Source organism: Leguminivora glycinivorella, chromosome 10 (genome assembly GCF_023078275.1).
Source record: "Leguminivora glycinivorella isolate SPB_JAAS2020 chromosome 10, LegGlyc_1.1, whole genome shotgun sequence".
Taxonomy (NCBI): Eukaryota; Metazoa; Arthropoda; class Insecta; order Lepidoptera; family Tortricidae; genus Leguminivora; species Leguminivora glycinivorella.
Genome location: NC_062980.1, coordinates 21,724,596 through 21,750,610, shown reverse-complemented (window position 1 = coordinate 21,750,610; position 26,015 = coordinate 21,724,596). Strand labels below are relative to the sequence as shown.

The 26,015-nt window shown below is 36.5% G+C and overlaps 1 protein-coding gene across 3 annotated transcripts in view; it reads left to right on the top strand.

Annotated features, from left to right (window-relative positions):
* Window positions 1-26,015, top strand: part of LOC125230079 (F-box/LRR-repeat protein 4) — a 65,115-nt gene that overhangs the window by 20,585 nt on the left and 18,515 nt on the right. For all 3 annotated transcript variants that reach the window (XR_007177486.1, XR_007177485.1, XM_048135084.1), the window contains exons 5-8: window positions 734-855; window positions 8,877-9,029; window positions 12,482-12,579; window positions 24,735-24,844. Coding sequence is in view for 1 of the 3 variants with exons in the window: in XM_048135084.1 (XP_047991041.1) it covers window positions 734-855; window positions 8,877-9,029; window positions 12,482-12,579; window positions 24,735-24,844 (483 nt within the window). In the remaining 2 variants the exon portion in view is untranslated. The remainder of the gene's footprint in view (window positions 1-733; window positions 856-8,876; window positions 9,030-12,481; window positions 12,580-24,734; window positions 24,845-26,015) is intronic.

Here is a 26,015-nt window from a genome sequence, read left to right as displayed (position 1 = left end):
TATTCTCTCCAGGCTATTTGGTGGGCGACGGGACGACGGGCGACGATCATTGTACAGGGTTGGGCGGATTAACTGTCCTATTGTAATACGTCATGTCGTTATCTATTTCAATATAACAGATTTCTATTCCCTGTGTATCATTTTAAATCCACAATTTAATGCCCTTCACGGATTCTAAAAGACACTTCTATTACAGTCTGTTTAATTATTTTTTTATAACAAAATTGAAAAGTATTTACAGTTGGAAGTTATGACAGCGAACATTGCGGATTGGGCGAGATTTTCAACTAACTGAAAAAAGTTAATATCCAATATTGCTTTGATATTGCATACCAAAAATCGTTTATAGAAGTATTTTTCTTCTGAAATCAAGTAAAGATTTTGTAGGAATTGGATGGTTTACTGAGAGAAAATACAACCAGTTTTCATGTTCGTTCAACAAGTTTTTTGGTTAAAATAGCGCCTACGTGCTCTTTGGTTCAAACAACAAGCTACTTGTCATTTGAATCGGCAATATATTTGAATCAACAAGTCGATTTTATAAAAACAACCTGACACATATTGTTTTAAACATACGTTTGGCTGATTCAAACGGATAAACCGCAACAAGTCGAACTTGTTAAATTCACAATGCAAATTTCTCTCAGTGTATGCGAGTATAGGTCCATTTTTCCTACGCCAAAAAAGAACGGCTTACTGATACTTCATTCAACATACAAAATATTGTCAACAGGTCAGCTGTTACATAAAATCATGGCGTCGAACTTGCACGAGTCCGTCTTACCCCCCGCGGCGATACGGGGGAAGATGCAGATCGACACGGGGCCACCGCCGGGGGACTTCGAACGGTTACCGGTGAGTATTATATCTTGTACTATTAAACGAGCAATTCTTGTATATTTATTTATATATACCGACGATCTCGGAAACCGCTCTAAAGATTTCGCTGAAATTTGTTATGTGGGGGTTTTCGGGGGTGAAAAATCGATCTAGCGTATCCTTAGATCCCGGAAAACGCGAATTTTCGAGTTTTCATGAGTTTTTCTTTCGCGTTTATAAACGTAAAATATGGTCCTTAATTTCGCCGCGCGCACATCGATTCCGCTTAGCTCAGTCGCACGAGGTCGGTCTAATGTACGCAGATAGATCGTAGGTGTCAGGGTTTCGAATCCCGGCCAGAAATTAAGTTTTTGTTTTTTGTCTTTTTTTTTGTTTTTGTATTTATAAGAGTTTTTTTTTATCTAAAGACGTGATATATTAAAATAGAACCGAGCGAAGCTCGGTCGCCCAGATATTTTTTTATTTATTCTGATGATGTTGGGTGCTGGGTGACCGTTGTACGACTGTGACTTTCAATCTGGAGGGGTTTCAAACCCTGGCGCGTACAGTCACCGGCAAAAGTAAGTGCGTTTTCACATTATCTGATCCGATATAGGAAGGATGTAGGAAGGTTTTCAAAGGCAATAACCTAATCACAAAATTAAAACTTGGAAAAACCCCCGACCGCAACATAGTGGACCGATTTTCATGAAACATGGCTAAGAACACTCCCGACTAACTCAGCTTTCAGACAAAAAAAAAATAAATCTAAATCGGTTCATCCGGAGCTACGATGCCACAGACAGACACAGACAGACACACACACACCGTCGTTTTTGCGTCGGGGGTTAAAAAGTCACATGGAAGTTGGAATTAATAGTGTTTAGGCCAAATCATATTTATAGATTTTTTTGCCACCCTTCCACTCCAGAACATAATTGGAAATGGCAAATTGTGGCGGTGTCAAAGTCATGTTTCACTGTAAATGGATCGCAACGTTTGACTGTACACATGGCTGTATAGTAGGTATACATTTTTGACATAGTTTCGTAATGTGCTAATTACCGCACTAGTGCGTTAATATAGCGCGATATGCACTATAAATACAATTTCCCTCTGTAGATATGCTATTTATGGTACTTATAGGGCATCAAGTATAAATGACTTTGACGTAGGGTTATCGACCGATAACGCACCTCGAGTCTACAATGAAATAAGTAGCATTACAGATTTACTGATTTAGCACAAACGCATTACATATTTTATATTCATCGTGTTAGAATAGAAATATAACTGTTTGAGAACTTGTATGACAGCTTTGTTATCATAATACCAAAGCCATACATAACTCCGTATAGACAGATAAAGTCTAAGAAAAAAACGTACCTCAAAGCCCTAGAGAAAAAAGTACGATGGCCTAGATGGCATTACACCTTTGCGGTATGCTCAGCTAGATGGCGCTAATATTAATATTTGACATTTTAACACATGTCAAGCTAAGAATATGGGCTAAATTGTCAAAACTGAGGTTCAAAAGTTTTAAGCCTGTGTCAAGAGATGGCAGTCTATGCACTGTGATTACACATTTTACTTCGACAGTAACTCTCTATAATACTCGATCCTCTTTGATAATCTATCGTGTGTGAGTATGTGTACGTCTAATCATGTAAAATGGTGCAATTGCCACTTGCCTGTCCTATCCTAAATCTGTCGCACTTGAGTAACAAAAAAACTCTTGAGTTCCTTTCTGTGAGAGTGAGATAAACATCTGGGGCACTTTTCCGATTTTTAAGTGAAAATATCCCCATAATGTATATACCATAGAGGAATAAGTAAGGTAAGAGTTGTAACTCCATACATCAGTAAATGCAAGTTATTTGTAGTGACATCTAGACAACGCACAGAGAACCTCCTATAGAGTGCCAATATTGTAAAATTTGTGCGCGCTACAAATCACCAGTGCTTGGGGCGCGAGGAGCGGGAGGGGAATGTGTTTAGCGTTTAGCGCGCTGCGAATGGTCGATTCAAGGACGGCAGGCAGTCGCGCCAGATGAAAAGGGAGTCGCGTAAATAGCCAGTGTAAGTTGACCTATGCCGGCTCTGAATAAATTATAAATATGATTTATTTGTGGAATGTAATACCGTCTGTTTTTAAATTTGATCTTCTTATTACCTTTCCACACCATTTCACACTACAGGTGGACATCTTTAAGGCATCAAAATACCCTTTTTCAATTTTTTTATTGCGAAAAACACGAGCTTTTTCGGGTCGGTTACTTGGTCGTTACTGATCGGGCACGGCGAGCGCCCGCGCTTATATCATGGCAAATACAAGTAAGGCTGGTGACCGCGAGTCGTCTTGTAATGGATGTCTATAGGGGTTGGTCTGTGAGACAACGTCATCCACGCGACAATCACGCGTCAACTAGCGTAAATTATCAGTACTGCTACTTGTTAATAGATGTCGCGACGGTCAAAAAGTGTAATGCTCAACAATTTTTAGCTAATATTACAATAGTATTAATCAGTACTGTTTTCAATTCCTTCTGCTTGTAAATATAAGTTATAAACTGTTTTAATATTACATTTTTAGCAGACACGACACTGTTATTATTATTTATTATTTATTTATTAAAATTTACACAAAGTTAACAGTCTTACACCAAAACACTTATGTGGTAATTATAGCTAAACACCTAATGTCGCGTAGTGGTACTGATAATCTAAGCTATTTGACGCGTGATTGACGCGTGCTTGGCGCTAGATGTCACTACAAATAACTTGCATTTACTGATGTATGGAGTGACAACTCTTTTGTTACTTATTCCTCTATAGTGTATACCTATGTGTACGTCTAATCATAGCAAATCGTGCAAATTACCAGCACTATCAACAATAGGAATGGATTCCTGACCTAGACACATCATTGAGTCATGTGATAACATTTACGTTACGTTCTTAACAATAGTGTTGTGAAAAAATTACATTCTCCTGCTAAAGCGCTGTTGCGCGATAGATGCGGCTTCAAAGGCATGCGATTACGGAGTGTGAGCATTCACCACAAATTAAAATTTTGAAAAAAACCCCCGACCGCGACATAGTAGACTTATTTTCATGAAACATGGCTAAGAACACTCCCGACTTACTCAGCTTTCAGACAAAAAAAAAACTAAATCGGTTCATCCATTCGTTAGCTACGATGCCACAGACAGACACACACAGACAGACAGACAGACAGACATACACGTCAAACTTCTAACACCCCGTCGTTTTTGCGTCGGGGATATCCATAGATATCAAGTGCTGAGACTATTGATATTTATATCAACTATGTATTATTTTCCCCAGTGTTTTATAAATACCTAGGTATCCATACCTAAGCAACTATGACTATCTCGTTTCTCATAACATAGCATTAAAACGCGTATTCCTGTCAACCTACACTTAACTAGAAGTTTATTGCCTATTATACTTGTAATAGGCGTGTAGAGCCATGTTGCCATGTAGGTTTACGCTTAGCTAACAAACTGTAGGACTTGCATCAGTTGTCTCAATGCAAAATATTTACTTAGACCAGGGGCGACTCACTCCGCGATTCTATCGCCGCGCTAAAAGTACCTACAGTCACCGGCATAAGTTTGTCAGAGTTTTTATACGAGCAGCCTGTGGTTCAAATGCACTCAGAAAGCCCTCAGTGCCCTGAAAGTTCAATATAATAATGGTTTTCGGGTGTTCGGCTGTCACGCTTCTGTAGCGCTTCTAAAATGTTTGCAAGAGGCACGCACAGACGGGTTTCATGCCATATTGCGCAAAAGAACTGCTTCATTAGTAAACAGACTGCGGAACAGCTCCAACGGCATCCTAATGATGTTTGTAGAGAAGCCTGATTCTCCAATTCATTGCCATATGAATAATTTAATGATAAAATAATTCCAATTAATTTTAATATCTTAGAATTTAATTATTAACAATAGATTATAAGCCACTATGTTACTAACCAATGGATCGTAGTAATCTGAATAAAGAAATTATATTATATTATTATTATAAATAAGTGATGATTTCTGTACCTTGTTTTGTTTAACGTCTTGTTTGAAATGTCATACAGAATTATCAAACGATTAAAAGCGACAAGGTATAGAAATCATCACTTCTTTATGCCGGTGACTGTACATGCCGGTGGCCGCGAGTCCGCGGCCCTTTCAGTGATGACGACCTTCGCGCTCCGCAATAGAATTCAATGTCGGCTGCTCGCGTGCGGTCCGTTTGTTAATGTAGGTAAGAATTTAGAATGGCGGCATTTTGTGAATATCAATGGAGTGAGCCTTCTGTACTTGTACTATTATGTATTCTGTGCTTAGACCATGTGTTATATGTCGTTATATATTGTAAAGAGGGCGCTGTTATTCTGTTGTATGCGGTGACATTTCCGTATGTGAAGAAAATAGTAAAATGGCGCGTAGTCATAATATATTTCAGGTCAGATTTTAGATAGCAACCTATCTCTGCATGTGAATAAGTGCTTTTAAAATATGACCAGTATAGAATCTGTGATCGCTCATGCACAGTCAACCAATTGGAACATTTGGAACCCTAGGCCACTGTAGAACTATGTTTTAGTGACGTTATAAATCAGATTGTATGACATCTCTTACTGCTTGTCATTTTGACATGGTTGTAGAGTGGCCTGGGGTAGTGATGTGCAAGTTGCGGAAACTTTCCAAAAACATCTTAGATTCCTTGAAAAATTCACAAAACTTTCACGAAAAATAAAGGGAATTTAAATTTATGAAATGGAATTTTCCATCCATACAATTGTCCATACAAAGTATGGAAAGTTTCCGAAGTTTTCCTATGTGAAAATTTCAGAATTTTAGAAACTTTCCGTTGGCACATCAGTAGCCTGGGGTTCCGATTGGTTGACAGTAGGTACTTTGTATAGATTGTAGATTTAGTAAAAAATAATAGAAAGGAGACCTTGGTGCAATAAGGAAATTGGACACTAATAAATTATTCCTTAAAAAGGATAGACTTGTTTCGCACATTAACATTTAAATTTCCTGGAAACTGAGTCACTTAATATGTTATATGTACATTTATCACTGCAAATTAATTCGTAACTTGTCATGTACTTTTTTGTTACCAACGAAACCTAAAGTACTTTATGTAATCTAAAGCGTGTACTTTATATGAACAAAATAAAAAAAGTAAGTGCCTACTTACTGTATTGTGTAGGTGCGTGTTTGAATTTCCTGTTACTAATAAATTTACATTCAAGATAAAAAAGGTAAAATGTGTGTACTGTGTATTAAAACATTAGCATCATTATGCACCTGCTCAAGTGCTTACACCATAGAATAAATAATAGTACAAGTACAGAAGGCTTGCAGAAGGCTCACTGCTTTGATGTTCACAAAATGCCGCATTTCATAACTCTTACCTACATTAACAAACGGAACGCACACACTCAGTTCTATTACGTCGCGCAAAGGTCGTCACCACTGAATGAGCCGCGAATGCGCGGCCGCCGTCATGTACTTGTAACTCAGCGAAGAATCGCCGAGTGAGCCGCCCCTGCTACAACAAAACTCACAAAAATATTCTCGCGCAAGCTGTAACATAGACCTTCCTCACCTTCCCGAATGCTCGGTTAGTTTTATATTGTTTACGTTACATCAAAGAGGATCGAGTATTATAGAGAGTTACTGTCAAAGTAAAATGTGTAATCACAGTGCATAGACTGCCATCTCTCGACACAAGCTTGAAACTTTTGAACCTCAGTTTTGACAATTTAGCCCATATTCTTAGCTTGATATGTGTTAAATTGTCAGATACTAATATTAGCGCCATCTATTAGCGCGTTCCCCAAAGGTGTAACACCATCATGGCCACCGTACCTTTTTCTCTATGACTTTGGGGTACGTTTTTTTCTTACACCTTATCCGTTTAGACGGAGTTACATATCTCTTTGGTTATATTTATACTAGTTTTGGTGTCAATATGAAGTGAATATATACAGTATACACCCATATCTACGTAAAAAAGAGAAAATATTTTTGTCACTGAGTCTGGTATCCTTGTATATTAAAACGTATATAAAATTGACATAAATTTGCTTGAACTGAAATTCATTGTCTTTGTTTTAGAGTCGTGCACTTCATGTTGATTATTTTGACATTGACTTGATACTAGCGACCCGCCACGGCTATCGCACGAAGGGTTAAATATAAAAATTTACATTATCCGATCCGATATCGGATGTCGGAAGGATTTCAATGGAAACATCCAAGATGGCGCCTGTAATGTATGGGATATCGGTCTAACATCCGATATCGGATCGGATAATGTGAAAACGCACTTACCCTTAACAAAAAAAAAACATTTTGTATGAGGACTCAAAATTTTCAGGGACCCCTAAATGTAACGGAAAATTCAGAAAAAAAATACAAACGTTCTATAGTGACAGAGAACATTTTTAAGGGGTGAGACATTTATAACATTTTAAATTGGATAAAATAAGAAACACCCTAACCTAAACGTTCCCCAAGGAAAGTTGTAGTGATAGTATTATATTCCCAATAATCACACGTTCAATCCCTGCATTTCCTACTAGAAAAGTAGGAAAAATCCGTTTGTATTTACATTTTGAACTCTGGAAAGTATGTACTAACATAAACAGTATTACGATTCATAAGAAACCGTTTCCAGTAACAGCGGCCAATATCAACATAATGCCATCTAAAAATAGGTCGATATTTTTGGGATAGTGATAAAATGCAACTCGTGCCATTATTGTGAATTGCGAACGCGTGCCAGACCGTGGGGATTTAATAGAGACATTCAAAATACTAACTGGACATTACGACCTCAAGGAATTTCAAGAGATGTTCAAGCGTAATAACAACGCGTACGACCTAGAGGTCACCTCTTAAAGCTAGAGAGTGATAGATCTCACAGTAACCATTATAAACACTTTTTGAGCAATCGAGTAGTGAGATCTTGGAACAAGCTCCCAGAGGACGTGGTCTCAGCACAAAATGTGAATCAGTTTAAAAATAGACTAGACAAGCACATCACATCTACAACACGGCTATGATTACTGTCACAATGATCACTGGATACAGGCTATATCAGTTCTTTAACTGCCTGCCTGCTTATTAAATAAATAATAATTATTATTTCGTTCTGATGAACTTTAAACAGGTATAGTCCAACTACTTATACATATCCTCCTCCTTGCGCTATCCCGGCATTCGCCGCGGCTCATGGGAGCCTGGGGTCCGCTTTGACAACTAATCCCAAAATTTGGCATAGGCACTAGTGTTACGAAAGCGACTGCCATCTGACCTTCCAACCCGAAGACTAACTAGGCCTTATTTTAATTAGTCATCAGGTTTCCTCACAATGTTTTCCTTCACCGAAAAGCGACTGGCAAATATCAAATGATATTTCGTCGAGCGAGCGAGAGTCGTACGAGCCGGGCTTCGAACCCGCGACCTCCGGTTTGAAAGTCGCACGCTCTTACCGCTGGGCCACCAGCGCTTTCCATAGGAAATGAAATCCAGTGTCCAAATATGTCTGAACACATCTCAAAAGCAAACAAATTGTGTAAAGTCAGGAGTTCAGGATATATAATATTCCATGAGCCGTGTGGAATCCTAGACATCGTAAAATCCGCCAGATCATGAAACTCCTAAACACCGTGAAACCTGAAAATAATTGTCTCGACCGTGTAATGTGACTACTGCCCTGTCACAATGTCATACGAAGACGATCGGACTGTTGTTACAACCGGCCACCGACAAAAATACTATTTAATATAAGCTATATCGACTGGCACTTATATATACACTTCTTGAGGGATATTTGTTTCCCCTGAACCCGAATACCACATTATATGACCAGTGGACACTGTTCGATTATGTAAAAATTGTAAAACATAACATTTTTTGCAAGTCAAAATTGCAATTTCTGAAAAACTTGTTACCTGTTATTTTTATTGCAACAAACGTAACCTATCATCTACTTTGTATCTCTTAACACGTTTACCCTTCCAGGACGAGGCAATCCTCTGCGTGATGAAGTACCTGGACATGCAATCGCTGTGCCGCTGCGCGCAAGTCAACAGACATTTCAACAGACTCGCATCTGACGCCATACTATATCGCAGCATTGACCTTAGGCCGTATTGGCATTGCGTGCAATCTCAAGTGAGTATGATGTAGTGCTGATTTCTTCCGGAATGCAAGATATATGTTTTTTTTATATTAGAGGAAAAAATTGAAAAAGTTACGCTTCCGCCGGGACTCGAACCCGCATCAGCCGCAGACTGGGCAGCAAAATATGTATCTCCATAAACTTATGTTGTCGCACCTTTTTGGATGCTTCGGAACTTTGAGTCTGTGCGAAGCTCAGCCTTCGGCTTTTGTTGTGTGTCACTAATTCTATCAGCTCGGCCTTTGACCTCGCCTCTCGTAGAAGTTTAGACTTTTTATCCGGATATGTTCGCTGGCAAAACGGCCGACATTTCTTGTCGGCTCCGACACAAAATCGGTGTCGGGCAAGTGTGAATAGTTTCATATAAAATGTTTTGCCACAAAAAAGTCCTATTAAAATCTGGACCCGACAAGTGTGAACCGGGTCTTACGCGGAGCTTTGCCTACTGCCTTCATCTTCGCATTTGAGTTCCTTTACTATACACCAATTATGTATTTAAAACCAATGATTCTCTGCGAAACACCTGTTTACAAGTCTACATAAGTCGGTGAGAATGCCAAATCCGCTATGTGCTCGATTTTTGATTGACAAGTAGTTACCCTAGCAACAAAATACATAAAGTGTTATTTACTTTACTCAAAATTGCGCACATGAGGGATTTGGCATTCTCAACGACGTAATAATGTGTATAATTCAGTACCTACTAGTACTACAATATAACCGAGAGGTATATAATTAGACTTCCCTGACCGCTGTCAAAGACAAGAAGCTATAAAAAGCAATTATGGTTTATTTATTCAGTGAGCCAATGACGTCATTGGCGTCGGGGGGTTAATAAAATATCTGATGTTATTTTAACTCTTGCGTTTGTACTCACAGAACTATATTTAGATAGAAGAAATAAGTTAATCTATTTGTATAGGGGCCGAACGTGTCACATTTTGTGTTGACATTGTTACCTATGATAGGAAATATGTCTCTGGCCCTTGAGTGTTCATAATTTTTGTGTAGTTGAAATTAAATATCACGTAACGAGGCATTTTTTATGTTGTCGTTGATTTGCACCTACGAAAATTGAATCGCTGCTGCAAGCTGTGGGATGGACGGACAACCTAATCGTTTTGACTGAGTTCGTTTGGCACGCTAAGTAGAGGCGATTGCTTGATCTATGGTATATTTGATGTTGAGTCACATTCCCACCTTCATAGATTAGAAGTACAGTATTGGGCCCTTTTAAAAAGCGTACGTAGTGACTACATAAATAGAAATATATCGAAAAGCGGCGAAAACATGAGTAGAAGCATCTGGCGAATAATATCCGATGAAACATGCAATAACAATAACAAAGGCAATCGCGCAATCGACATACTCGTGAGCGGGTCGGAGGGTGACTGCGCAAGCGCACGGGCGCCTCAATACCTACTATGCCCACCCTAACGTAAGTAATGTTCAACCGTGCAATCATACTGCTTTAGAGTTCTTAAACACTTATTTAGGTAAACCAGCCCCAGCCTTTGTGAATAACCCGTTCACAATAAGTGAAATGATTGACACTTTTAAAAAAATCAAACGTAAAACCTCAAAGGATATAAACGATATGTCGACGTATATTCTTGATTGTTTACCACCGGTGGTTGTATCTTTGTTACTTTTCTTATTTAACGAATGCGTCAGTACGGGTGTTTATCCTAACATTTTAAAATTAATAAAAGTGCAACCAGTCTACAAGGGTAAGGGTGATTTGAACTCGCTAAAATCTTATCGACCGATATCGCTGGTACCCGTTATTTCAAAAGTGTTCGAGAGACTATTAAGTAACAGGCTTTTGAATAACCAACAATATGCCTACCGGCCAGGTCGGTCGACCACGGACGCGGCACGTGACGTAGTGACGCGGGTGCTCGGTCATCTCGAGGACGCGCGGCAGGTCGCAGCCATATTCTGTGACCTGTCCCGCGCCTTCGAGATGATTGACCACTCGCTCCTTCTAACGAAACTGTCACAGTATGGAATAGCGGGTACATTTCACGACACTGTTTCATCTAACCGGAAACAGAGCACTTACGTTTTAAACACGTCTGATTTGGAATCCACAGGGAACTGCGCAGTACCCCAGGGCTCAATAGCTGGTAATAACTTGTTTTTGATCCTCATAAATGACATAATCACTGCGGCATGCCCAGACTTGGAATACATTATATTCGCAGATGACACCTGTATTATTGTGCAGGCGTATACTTTCAACAATTTACAATCCAAACTCTGCCACGTGGCAAGTTTGGTGGAAAAGTGGTTCACTGCTAATGGTATGTTAATTAATCTCGATAAAACAAATATTATCCATTTTCAATACCAAATCGACTCAGGACTAACGTGGGCCCCACACATACAGTCCACCTGCGACAGACTGGCATCAGCCTGTTTTGCGTTGTCTCGAATAGCACCCAGTTTATCCATTGAGAACTTGAAAATTGCATATTACGGATATTTTCACGCCATACTTTCTCCAGGTGTTGACCTTTGGGCTACTGCTGCTGACCGCGATAGACTGCTCAAAATGCAAAAACGCGCCCTTCGCATAATTGACGGCAAACCCGCTGACTATCCTGCACAAGGTTTTTTTAAAAAGCACAAAATATTAACTCTGCCATGTATGTATATACTAACCGCGTGTATGTATTGCAGAACAAATATACATTTGTACAAATCCAGTGCATGTAACCGCAGTCGGCCAGCCCGCAGGTCGCCTATATTGTTCGCTCCAAAGTGCCGGCTTGCTAAGTCACAAAAGTCACTCAAAGTCATGGGACCAACACTTTATAACTTAATACCGACTAACATAAAGGAATCAAAAAGTGACACAATTTTTAACAAAAAGCTTAAATCGTTGCTTATCGAAAAGGCTTTTTATTCAATTGACGAATTTATATTGTCTATGAAAAATGATCATTGATCCATAATCCTAACTTATTGTTGTTAATAATAATCTTTATTGTTTTAATGAAATTTATGACTTGTAAATGTACTTATTTACCAATAAATTCTGTATATCTGTATATCTGATTTTGTGTTAATTAGGTACATAAACTTAAAGCGATAATCTACATTCAGAATGTGAAAAAAGTAAATTTTTAGACAGATTTTGTGCTTAATTGTCGTCACAAAACTGACAGTGAGTTAATTTTTGTTAACAACTTACGCTAATTGGGGGTCTCAAATTCTGAAAATGCCCAAATATATGAAACAGGCGCGTTCATACGCACACAGTCTGAACTCGTATAGGTGAACGCGTATACCATGCTTGTATGAGTTAAATATGTCAAGTACAGTAACTGTGAGATAACCGAGAGCGGGTGGGCGGCACTTTTAGCGGGGAGCGGGAGTGACCATACTGTACGATAGTACTCTTATTATAAAACAGAACTAATATGACAAATATTTGCAGGTACTGGTAACTCTTTCAATGCGGTGCAAATTCCTTCAGAAACTGGACTTATCGTGGTGCGGAAGTCATCTCATGATACTACCCAACTACGTCGTAAAGTAAGTAGTTGATATAATTATAGCTGACTGGGCCTTTTTTTTTTTTAAAGTTGGCCACCCCACTTTTTTTGTAACATGGGTATTTTTTACGCATTTCATACTTAGAATCGCGAGGTCTTTCGATCCTGATTTGGGAAAACAATGTCCCAAGATTTCTATACATTTATCAAACCTTCCATTCCGTTACCGCAATACAAAATGTATGAAAAAATGGTAACGGAATGGAAAAAATACCTTGTGACATATTTTTCACTTATTAGGATTGAAAGAGCTCGTGATTCTGAGTGGAAACCACATTAAAATATCCAAATCCAAAAAAAAGTGGGGTGGATAACTATGAAAAAAAATTAATACCGGCGATCTCAGTAAAAACTTTTAGTTTGGCCCTCGTATACAATACATACATACAAATTTCATACTTGAATCCCAGTTATCCCAGCGCGAAGCCGGGGTCGCTAGTAGGTAATATATATTTTAAGATTTTTTTTCAAAACGCCGATTTTTTTAACGCCTGTATTTATAAAGCTTTCATCAAGTCTAAATTCAATAAATGGTCGTATTATGTACCTCTACAATACAATGTTGTTATTTACAGTTGACAAGATTTCCGTATTTCAATTACACTTCATAATGATTACTTAATGGTCAATTAAAATCGGTGTCAATCTGCGATTGTCTTTTCAACACTTGGTCAGGCAATGCATTGTACAGATTGTAGAAACTCCTAGATGACGTCGATAGTCAAAACAATTTGAAATTATTATGCTCTGATTAGGGTTGCAAAAAAACAGTTTTTTTTCTGGCTTGAAAAAAAAACATGAAAAAAAACCGTGAAAAAAAAAACAGTTTTTTTTCTGGAGTATGTTTTTTTTCTAAAGTACGAAATCTCAAAATTTGCAAAGTAGTTAATACTTTTATACGGTTTTTTAGACTTAATGTTAACTATTAAACGAATTTAATCAAATAACTTTAATTTCTGGTCTTATAAAAGTAAGTTTTACGAAATTTGTAGTTGGTAGTTATCACTATTTACTGTTGGCTACACCACCGCCTCTCCACGCTACACGCAGCATCGGGGATTCCCCAATAAACGTTTGTATACTGAATGTTAATTGAATTAAAATGTACGTTATTGTTATTGAAACACGTTACAACTCACGAAAAACCGTTATTGTCGTATTATTTGTTCATCTGAAAAAAAACCATATTTAGAAAAAAAACCATGGTGCTCGGTTTTTTTTCATGTTTTTTTTCACAATTCTGAAAAAAAAAACATTTGGTTTTTTTTCTATTTACAACCCTAGCTCTGATAGAATTATCTATTATTACCATTAAATATAAGAAGATCATACCATCCCATACATTAAAATGAACGAGCATACACTACACCACACATAGATGGCGTCACAAAAAAATGCCTTATTGCCATCGATTATTTGTAGATTGGCGTTAAGTGTCACTTTCGAACCTTAATTTAATCTATGTCAAAAGTGACACTTAACGCCATCTACAATTATAATCGAAAGCTACAAGACATTTGTGGCGCCATCTATGTGTGGTGTAGTGTATGCGCGTTCTTAGGCTGTCGCATTTTAATGTATGGGATGGTATGATCTTCTTATATTTAATCTATGTTATTACCAAGGACGATATAATACGGGACAGACAAAGCCTACACAAAAAAACGTACCCCTGAAATGTGCGGGCCTTTTAGGCTTATAACTAGATGGCGCTGTTTCGCAGCCTGGAAGTGGCCAAAATCATATTTTCCCCAAATATTTATGCGTGTTTTTATTTTTTAGAAAAACAAATGACGTGCTTCTTTGTCTTAATATCATGATATCATGTCAATACACATTAAAAAAAAAAGTTAGGCATCATCAGTGTGCAGTGCACTTGTGCAGTGTAGTTACAATAGTATTTAATAGGTGGCGCAAAAAAATTTAGGTAGTACTACGCGCGATTATTAGTAATGAAGATTGTAAATCCTATCCTTGGCTCTGATAGAATTAGGGTTTTTATCAAATCGCTAAACGAATCTAGTGAAATGACAAAACGTGGCATGTCTATTGGCCGATTTTGTGATTTCACTAAACATAGTCAGGGATTTAGTCAAATGACTGAAATTTTCTAGAGAAATGATGAAATGGATTCGCCATTTTGACATCCTGCGTGATTTGATCATATCCCTTAGAGATTTGATTAAATCTCTGTTCTGGCTATTTCCCTGCGACATAGGTATATACCATGAATACAACATGACATACCGAAAGGATGACATCCTTGTGAAATTCCTTTAGGACAGTGTTTTTCAAACTTTATGGTGCCACGGCCCATTATGACCTCTCAAATTTTTTCGCGACCCCCATACCTCGTTTCTAATATTACCTATAAACTTATGTTGGAATTAACAAAACTAAATCTATCTTACTCTAACAAGTATATTGTTATACTTTCTCTCTCATACATGTAAACTATTGAATAAAAAACAACAGCCCATAGTTCCTAATCTTAAGGACTTCGTTTGTACTTTAGTCGCTTGGTAGCTATTAATAGGAGCACACCTTGCCTTACTATATTGCGATAATATATTTGAACTCTTATAAATCGCCATGTGTCTTTTAATTAATTGCCCCAAAATCTAATAGGTTATGGGCCCAGACACATTTAACAGACTTTTGAAAATAGTGTTGTGAGATTCGGACCATTTAAGTGATGTTAATGTGATTGTGAACAATTTAACCATTCAACGGAACATTAATCCCTTTGTGGTGAAAAGCTAAGTACGCGGAAGTTACACATTTGAAATTTTGAAGTCGTTCAATCATTTTAATGGCATTTATGAAAGACCCGTTAAAATTGGATCAAGACAAGCGGTAGAATGTCTAACCAAGTTGAAGATGCAGCTGACTTATGTCGACGAAGAAGTTCGCAAACTGATAACAGTGATAACGCTGGAAATTACGAGTAAGTTTGAATAAACTTGAGTGAGAATACTAAATACTTACTCAAAGATGTACATTGTACATGAACACAACATGAAAATCCACGTTGACTTATTTATTTTACCTGACGCCTGCGCTATATTGGGACCAATTTTTAATACGACCATCAAACCGATAACAAAGGAATTTTAAACGCCGAAAACGTACTTACAACACGCAGCGCTAAACGATTAATCTGCTACTATGCCTCATATATCATAGAATGTCCAAAATATGTGATCACATCGCAGTACGAGTTCGATGAGCAATTCTTCAGAGTAACATAGAACATAAATAATTGTTATATACATGAGCAAGAAACATAATTGTGACCAGATAAGACTATCGACTATGGAACCCTCAACGTGCAACATATGCGCACACACGTACTTGGTAACGTATGTGGTAACGGCGAGATGTTAGTGCTACGTGGCTCTCTGTCTACCTTGAGCATGCTGACACCACCTCTATATGATGACAGTCATACCATCAAATCCAACAATGGCATTGGCTTACACAGTGAGTGTAAGGTTTGGTACGTATGGTTATATTTGCTATTATTTTAATAACCTGCATAGGTAATAGATATTGTATCTATTCAAAGTAAAATTTTAAACAATTGTGAGTTTTAGAAGACAGTGCATAACTACATACATATGTATTAATTTGTTTTAGTTTTATTTGCTTGACTCAGAACACAAATAATTAATTACAAGTAATGCTATGAAATATTATTACGTTTGAGCATTAACAAATGCAACAGCTCATAAAAAAAAAAACCGTACACATTAAAATAAATGCTACATAAAATGATGGCAAAAATCAAGCATTGTAACAGCTACGAAAGTTTCTTTTGACACAAGGTATCCAATGATGTCGCTTGTTTGACTCTTAAGAATAAAAAAAAACCATGTTTTTTGTTGAATGGGTACTTTGGAGCGCTCGATACTTGAAAGTATTTTTTTTTTTTGCAATAGATTTGTTTGAAATTTATCATATTATCAAGAACAGATTGAGATGTTTAAGAATTTATAAATCATAAAGAGTCTTTGACTTTACAGTGTGTTTGCTATATATATATATGGCAGTATTTTTATTATATATAAGTGTCCATATCAAATATTCGTAAAAAAGAAACGAAATGACACTTTGATGTTGATTGTCAATTTACTATTGACTTGTCGTTCTTGAGTGAAGTAAATAACTGGAATTTGTGTCTTGTGTGAATATGAAAAGCTCACTGAAACACTGGTTTAATTGTAATACACCTTTGAGGCCACGTACAAATACTACAGGTATTTGATTCTGATTGTAACAAAGATGTGGTTTGTATTTTGCTGTCTCAACAAATAATTATAATACCAAAGGTGTGAGAAAAGTGATAGTGTAGTTAGTGATAGCACTTTAAAGGACATTCCAATATCACTTTTACGGTGTTTACAAGATATTCTTATATCGGTCATGTTAGACTACGAGCATTCCAGTATTGACTTTCAGAGTTCTTCTGAAAAGACAAATGTTAAACCATGTGAGCCGGTAAAGAATTCCAATATTGACTTTCAGAGTTTTTCTGAAAAGACAGACGTTAGACCATGTGAGCCGGTAAAGAATTCCAATATTGACTTTCAGAGTTTTTCTGAAAAGACAGACGTTAGACCATGTGAGCCGGTAAAGAATTCCAATATTGACTTTCAGAGTTTTTCTGAAAAGACAGACGTTAGACCATGTGAGCCGGTAAAGAATTCCAATATTGACTTTCAGAGTTTTCTTGAAAAGACAGACGTTAGACCATGTGAGCCTGCAAAGAATTCCAATATTGACTTTCAGATTTTATCTGAAAAGACAGACGTTAGGCCATGTGTGTCTAGTGACTTTCACATGAGTCTGAAGAAATTGGAAATTCCATTGACATTCGGTTTTCCGAATAGTCTAAGATTAGGCCACATGAGACTGAAGAAATTGGAAATTCCATTGACATTCGGTTTTCCGAATAGTCTAAGATTAGGCCACATGAGACTGAAGAAATTGGAAATTCCATTGACATTCGGTTTTCCGAATAGTCTAAGATTAGGCCAGATGAGACTGAAGAAATTGGAAATTCCATTGACATTCGGTTTTCCGAATAGTCTAAGATTAGGCCACATGAGACTGAAGAAATTGGAAATTCCATTGACATTCAGTTTTCCGTATAGTCTAAGATTAGGCCACATGAGACTGAAGAAATTAGAAATTCGATTGACTTGTTTTTCCAAACAGTCTAACGAAAGACCACATTAAATAGGCCATGTGAGACTTTAAATTGACGTTCGGTTTTCGAACAGTCTAACGAAAGACCACGTTAAATAGACCATGTGAGACTTTAAATTGACGTTCGGTTTTCGAACAGTCTAAGGAAAGACCACATTAAATAGGCCATGTGAGACTTTAAATTGACGTTCAGTTTTCTGAACAGTCTAACGAAAGACCACATTAATTAGGCCATGTGAGACTTTAAATTGACATTCGGCTTTCCGAATAGTCTAACGAAAGACCACATTAAGCTATGTGAGACTCTAAATTGACATTCAGATTTCCGAACAGTCTAAAGAGAGACCACATTCGTCTAAAGGTTTGGAGGTTCAACTGCCTTGAGTCTGAAGTATTTGAAAATACGTTTTACGAATAGTCTATGTGGGTGAATTAACTGCCTGCGGTGATACTGACTATCGAATATGTTACGCAAAGTCTAAGTGGACTACATGAACCTAATAATATTGGGAGTTATCCCTCCCTGATTTAAGCAATATGTTTTAGTCTTAAAGTATTTGTTCTTAGTTTGTAAACTATACATTCCAAATAATTGCATCGTAAAGAAATGACAGATAATGGTAAATTGAATCTTTACAATACCACCACATGGTGTAGGTATTAAACCGCTTTCATACAAAAATTGATACCTAGTAAATTTGTTTTGTTCAGACCACAAGATTTTAGTTTGGACGTGTAAGAGTAAATATGCCATTTAAAACGAATATAAAAACAAGATAAACAGTAATATTAAATATGTGTTATATTTTTTTTGGTATTTCTATTAGTTTATACCAGATTATTCAGAGAACAAATTTAGGCTAAATATTTCATAATTTAACTGTAATAGACAAAGGCAAAAGAATCAGTTACTGTAATTAAAAAGTCAATCAGTAAATTACTTTCAATTATTAATATTATATTTCGTACGGATAAAGTATTTTAATTTAATTTTTTTTAACGTTCTACATAAATCTATCATAAAAAGTTAACTATAGATAACAAATGCATTTTATTTCAAATATGAAAATTACTCAATTACACAGACTTATATAAATTTGCCAGAAGTGACACAAACTTGAGTCCTTTCATGTGCTCTGCCTATCCCTTCATAGGTTACAGGCGTGATTGTATGTACCTATGTATGGATGTACAGACTAAAATGAAATATACAAATATCGATTAAGCACTTTCGATTTCAAGTCACAGTCTTTGCACTAGGATTATTTTGGAATGTGAAATAAATAATGCAAAGAGTTTCAAATTGAAAAACAAAGGCCCTTTGTTGAAAGTAAAGTGTAGTTGTTCTTAGCCCTTTTAAACTAATATAAACAAAGCAATACGTTTCGTTATGCTAAAGCATATCGGGTTGATTCTCACGGATAAGGAAATCTTAAGTGAGCTGAACAGTGAACACTCTGTAGGGGTTACAAATTTCTGTCAAGTGGTTTTCGTTAATTGTCAAATAGCAAAGCGGCATTGATAAAGCTAAACTTTTAAGTTTTGATAAAAGACATGACAAATGTATAAAAAAGTGAACTTCATGCATTTCAGTACAATCCTACTGAAACTACTGAAAGAATTGTTGATTATGAAAGTAACATACAATTTGTGGTTTTTGTATATTAAGTAAAAAAAGCGTAAGCTGAAACTACATATTATTATTGATACATATTAATGAAAATTATATTACGATTGATTTACTGTGAAATTATAAATGTTTCGTTTAGATGCAAGAAACAACTGTAATGTATTTTCAATTGTTCATGATGTTTAATTTTGTATAAATGCTATATTAAATATTGCAATATGAATACGTATACACTTGTGGGTATTTAAAATGTCAGTGTTAATATTAAGACTTAAACGTTATAAGTGTATGTGTGATTATACTTAAATTTAACTAATTGTGTCTACTTATAATTAACTTGAATCGATCTGATCAATCGATTCTGGTGTGTTGAACTACATATGCATATGTGTTGAATAAAATTGTTAAATATGGTACCATATAGATAGGAAATGTCAAATAAATTGGATTGTATTTTAGAAATAAGTTCATGACATGGCTGGTAAGGTTTTACTGGGTTTCCCTTACCTTTGAACAAATGTTGGCCATAATGTTTCCCAGAAAAAGGCGGGTGATGCTGTTATTGTTTTGTATAATGATTTTCATCATAGATTTATTTTTGAGGGGGCGTGTTGGAATTCACAAAACTAAATCTGTCTTACTCTTAACAAGTATATTGTTATACTTTCTCTCTCATACATGTAAACTATTGAATAAAAAACAACAGCCCATAGTTCCTAATCTTAAGGACTTCGTTTGTAATTTAGTCGCTTGGTAGCTATTAATAGGAGCACACCTTGCCTTACTATATTGCGATAATATATTTGAACTCTTATAAATCGCAATGTGTCTTTTAATTAATTGCCCCAAATCTAATAGAAACCACATTAAAATATCCAAATCTAAAAAAAAGTGGGGTGGATAACTTTGAAAACAATAGCCCAACTTATTTAATACCGCCTCGTTATACAATACATACAAATTTCATACTTGAATCCCAGTTATCCCAGTGCGAAGCCGGGGTCGCTAGTAGGTAATATATATTTTAAGATTTTTTTTTCAAAACACCGATTTTTTTAACGCCTGTATTTATAAAGCTTTCATCAAGTCTAAATTCAATAAATGGTCCTATTACCTCTACAATACAATGTTGTTATTTGCAGTTGACAAGATTTCCGTATTTCAATTACACTTCATAATTACTACTTAATGGCCAATTAAAATCGGTGTAAATCTGCGATTGTCTTTTCAACACTTGGTCAGACAATGCATTGTACAGATTGTAGAAACTCTTAGATGACGTCGATAGTCAAAACAATTTGAAATTATTATGCTCTGATAGAATTATCTATTATTTTTATTACCATTAAATATAAGAAGATCATACCATCCCATACATTAAAATGAACGAGCATACACTACACCACACATAGATGGCGTCACAAAAAAATGCCTTGTTGCCATCGATTATTTGTAGATTGGCGTTAAGTGTCTCTTTCGAACCTTAACCTATGTCAAAAGTGACACTTAACGCCATATCTACAATTATAATCAAAAGTACAAGACATTTGTGGCGCCATCTATGTGTGGTGTAGTGTATGCGCGTTCATTTTAATGTATGGGATGGTATGATTCAGATTAGATTAGATTTCTTTATTTCATGATAAAAATTACACTATAAATTTGTTACATGCCAAAGTTATGTTTATCTTCTCATCATGATCGTCAAAAATTACATTATGAATTGAAAATAATAATAAAATGAATAGTTTCTCCCAATAAGGATCGTCGTTTACAAAGAGAAATACACAAAGCACAATAAAATTAACAGATGAAATAAAATCAGAAATGAAATACACAAAGCACAATAAAATTAACAAATGAAATAAAATCCGAAGTCAGTGTAATCAAATGCATGCTATCACAAATTCAATTCCATGTACTCATTTACAGAGTACAGAGGGTTATCTAACAAAAGGTTTCTCAATTTGCGCTTAAATGCTTCGTCACATGGCTCATTCCTAAGATCGGCAGGTAAGTGTTCGAAGTAAGTAGGGCCGATGACACGCGGGTTCTTTTTTGAAAGTGCCATGCGACGGGGGACTGTTCTCAGACGGCCTGTAGCTCGAAGCTGTTTGCCCGGACAGGCAACGCGAGCAAATTGAGATATATTTTGCTTAACAAATAACAGTATATCAAACATATATTGTGAGTAGTGCGTCATTATACGTTGAGAAATAAAGAGCTCTCTGCATGGGTGCCTGTCTCTTACACCAGCAAGTATACGTATTGCGCGTTTCTGCATTATAAGTACTCTTATTGTATCTGATGAGTTTCCCCAGAGCATCCGTATGCCATGATAGAGTGGAAATGCGCAAAGTACACCTGCTTTAAGGCTTCTGCGGAGATAAGAGGCTTCAGCTTTCTCAACGCGAACGACGCACCACCCAATCGACCACAAAGATTGTCAACATGGCACTTCCAATTCAGAGTGTTGTCTATCAGGAACCCTAAAAACTTACTCTGTTCACACATGGGCATCGGAAAATTAGTCATGCATGATGGTGGTTGTACCTTTCGGCCGGAAAATAACATTATATTTGACTTAGAATAATTGAGTATGAGACCATTTGCTGAAAACCATGACTGCAATTGGTGGCAAGCATTATTAATTTTTAAAGCCAACTGGTCATATGTACTTGCACCAACTAATACATTCGTATCATCCGCAAACAATACAGATCTTCTTATATTTAATCTATGTTATTATTATAGTATGATATAATATGGGACAGACGAAGCCTACACAAAAAAACGTACCCCTGAAATGTGCGGGCCTTTTAGGCTTATAACTAGATGGCGCTGTTTCGCAGCCTGGAAGTGGCCAAAATCATATTTTCCCCAAATATTTATGCGTGTTTTTATTTTTTAGAAAAACAAATGACGTGCTTCTTTGTCTTAATATCATGATATCATGTCAATACACATTAAAAAAAAAAGTTAGGCATCATCAGTGTGCAGTGCAGTGTAGTTACAATAGTATTTAATAGGTGGCGCAAAAAAATTTTGGTAGTACTACGCGCGATTATTAGTAATGAAGATTGTAAATCCTATCCTTGGCTCTGATAGAATTAGGGTTTTTATCAAATCACTAAACAAATCTAGTGAAATGACAAAACGTGGCATGTCTATTGGCCGATTTTGTGATTTCACTAAACATAGTCAGGGATTTAGTCAAATGACTGAAATTTTCTAGAGAAATGATGAAATGGATTCGCCATTTTGACATCCTGCGTGATTTGATCATATCCCTTAGAGATTTGATTAAATCTCTGTTCTGGCTATTTCCCTGCGACATAGGTATATACCATGAATACAACATGACATACCGAAAGGATGACATCCTTGTGAAATTCCTTTAGGACATTATTATGTTCGAAATCGGAGTAGGCTCTGATTTCTGAATGTTCTGATAATATTATTGCACAACCTACTTTTCGATGTGAACTGTCATAGGACGCAATATATGGAATTTATTCCTCAAAGTCACCAAAAGAGAATCGACTCAATAGAACATAAAAGTGTGGCCTCCGATTCTATACATTTTGTAAGCATTTCAAGATCAAGTTATGCTAGGTTGATTTGAAAATTGTGAATTTTGTTAGGTACATAATTATACTGCCTCGAGTATGGTATCACTTTCGCGGCCTCTAATACTATTCAGGCATTCAGCATTAAGTTTATATAACGCCATTTTGAATTCGTGAGTTGTTTTGTGTGATATTAGGTACGTAAATCTTTTTTACCTATTTTAGTTACGTAAAAGTATCATGTTTTGCTATGACTCATGGAAGCGCAGGGTCCCCATGGCAACAGATTCTGAGGCAAGTGAAACAGTTTTAACGAAAGCTACTGTATCTGACCTCAGAAGTCACACCCCGTAGAAGGTCCTTAAGGTGTGAGCACAGATGGCAGTCACAGGCTAGGCTTTATTGGAATTTCTCAGGTACCAGTGGCCCATTTCTCGAAGCTACAAGTTACAACTTACAAGTGGTAGTCGATGTCTATGACAAGTTGAAAAGAGACTTCCGCTTGTAACTTGTAACTTTCAGCTTTAAGAAATGGGCCCCACGTACTTATGTACAGGTAAATATGAAATGCCATCAGCCATCATACAGTGATCCCACATTACGGGTAGGTTGATGGCTGATGGCTCAGTCATTTTCAGTGTACATACTGACATGACTTGTATGTCGTACAATATACGTGCCGAAAAACTCATGGGTTAACTCCTATGAGTCAGGCTTTAACCCGTGATCTCTGAATGGAAAGTCGCTCGTCCTTATCGCCCGCAAAACAAATACTTAGACCCACTTGCACCAATAACTTAAGACGATACGGTAGGGGTCAATTCTCCATACAAACGCTCTCGACTATTTCCTCCCTGGTTTTTGAAGATAGAACAATGATTTTTTTCAACACAGATTGTTATTATTTTTATCTGTGTCGGACCGCAACACCCCTTCGTTTTTGCGTCGGGGGTTAAAAAGACATGCTGCGCCGACCCCAAGTGACTGAGATAAAGGCAAGAGAATGATGATTATATTCCGTACACAATTCTAAGAAAGTTTCGTGTATTCCGCTACTGATGGCCGAGCTTAAGACGATACGGTAGCGGTCAATTCTCCATACAAACGCTCTCGACATTTCCTCCCTGGTTTTTGAAGATAGAAGAATGATTTTTTCAACACAGCTTGTTATTATTTTTATCTGTGTCGGACCGTTTTGACTTTTTTGATATTATGCTTTTTAAAGACTCTAGAGCCAATCAAAAATTTCCAAAAACGGCCTTTTTCATTGTGGCGCAAAAAAAGGTGTGATACTCAAGATTGGTAACAATTAACCAAAAAAGCTAAACGGTCCGACATAGATTATTTCATTGTTATTCAGATTCTCAAATTTCGTTCCGATTGATTAAGTTTTGAAGGAGGAAAGAGTCGAGAGCGGAACCTCGATTTTAAAGACTTTTTTTTTTAATATCTTTTGACTGAGTTGTTCTAAGTGGATATTTTTTTTTCGAAAAATCTAGTTAATAACACTTGTATATTTAACTAAAATTCCCAAGTTGAAAGGTGCCTTTCCATTTTAGCATTTTCGCTACCGTATCCTCTTAACTCAGGGTTAGTGGGCTGGGGCTGGCTTCATTTTCGTTGGTGCAAGTGAACCTTAGGATATCAAGCGGACCTCATGATCCCATTAAGACTTACGTCATGAAAATTTCAAAAACGCTAATATAATATTATCTTTATTTACAGTTTCATCAAAGACAATGGGGCCGAGTTGACACACTTAAGGATGAATTGCTGTAAATTCGTTAACAACGCCGTGCTAAGAGCCATCGTTGACACCTCCTTCTATCTACAAGGTTTGCATATCTATCTATTTTTTTTTATATCCTTACATAAGTCAGTTATACTTACACTTAACGGGTATAAATGGGAACGGGCATTCCTATTTGTTCCCACCCAGAAATGGAACAGATTATTTGCCATTTGTGTCTGTCCGGGGCTTGGCGGGGACAAATAGAAATAAAGCGTACGGTTTTCTATCTATATTTCTATATTTTATTTAATAGTACAATTATTTTTTATTCATTGTGAAACCATTTTATTTAAATAATTAATGATAAAACTGATTTATAACGTAACCAATGGTTCTTAAAATGTTTTATGAATTGAATTGTTTACATTATGTACATTACGACGATCGCTATACAATAAGTAATTGCTATTGTACTCTTTTACTTTAAATATGAAAATTGTATTGAGAGATCAATAAACTAAACTAAACTAACTATGAAATACGGCATTTTTAAATAAAATGTATAGTGTTAAATGCGGGTAACACAGCGGTATAAATAAACCGCGTCGTATAAATAAATCGTTTCCATTTGTTCCAAACATTTTAAGTTAACTAGCCAATTGCATTAAAATATGACCATCAAAACAAATTCAGCATAATAAATGTTACGTAATTTTGCAACCGCACGAAATTTCATTACACAATAGAAGGTAATAATAACAACATGAGTCACTGATATACATACGCTTAATTATTACCTAAAATTTAATTGTTTACAAATGCATACTATTGCAGTAATTTTGTTGACAGCTATAATTATGATTAGACTTATATTGACCGGGATATAGACCGTGATTACCTTATTGACTTTTGCCGAGCTCCCGATATTTCGATGCAGTTGCATGCATCATGATCACTCGATATCCTAACAACAAAATTAAAAATATTGAAAAATCCCCCGACCGCGACATAGTAGACCGATTTTCATGCAACATGGCTAAGAACTCTCCCGACTAACTCAGCTTTCAGACAAAAAAAACTCAATCTAAATCGGTTCATCCGTTCGGGAGCTACGATGCCACAGATAGACACACACACAGACAGACAGACAAACATACAGACAGACAGACAGACATATCAAACTTATAACACTCCGTCGTTTTTGCGTCGGGGGTTAAAAACTGCGTCGAAATATCATTTTTACATGTCTCTGTTTGGCCCGATGGTTGACTGGT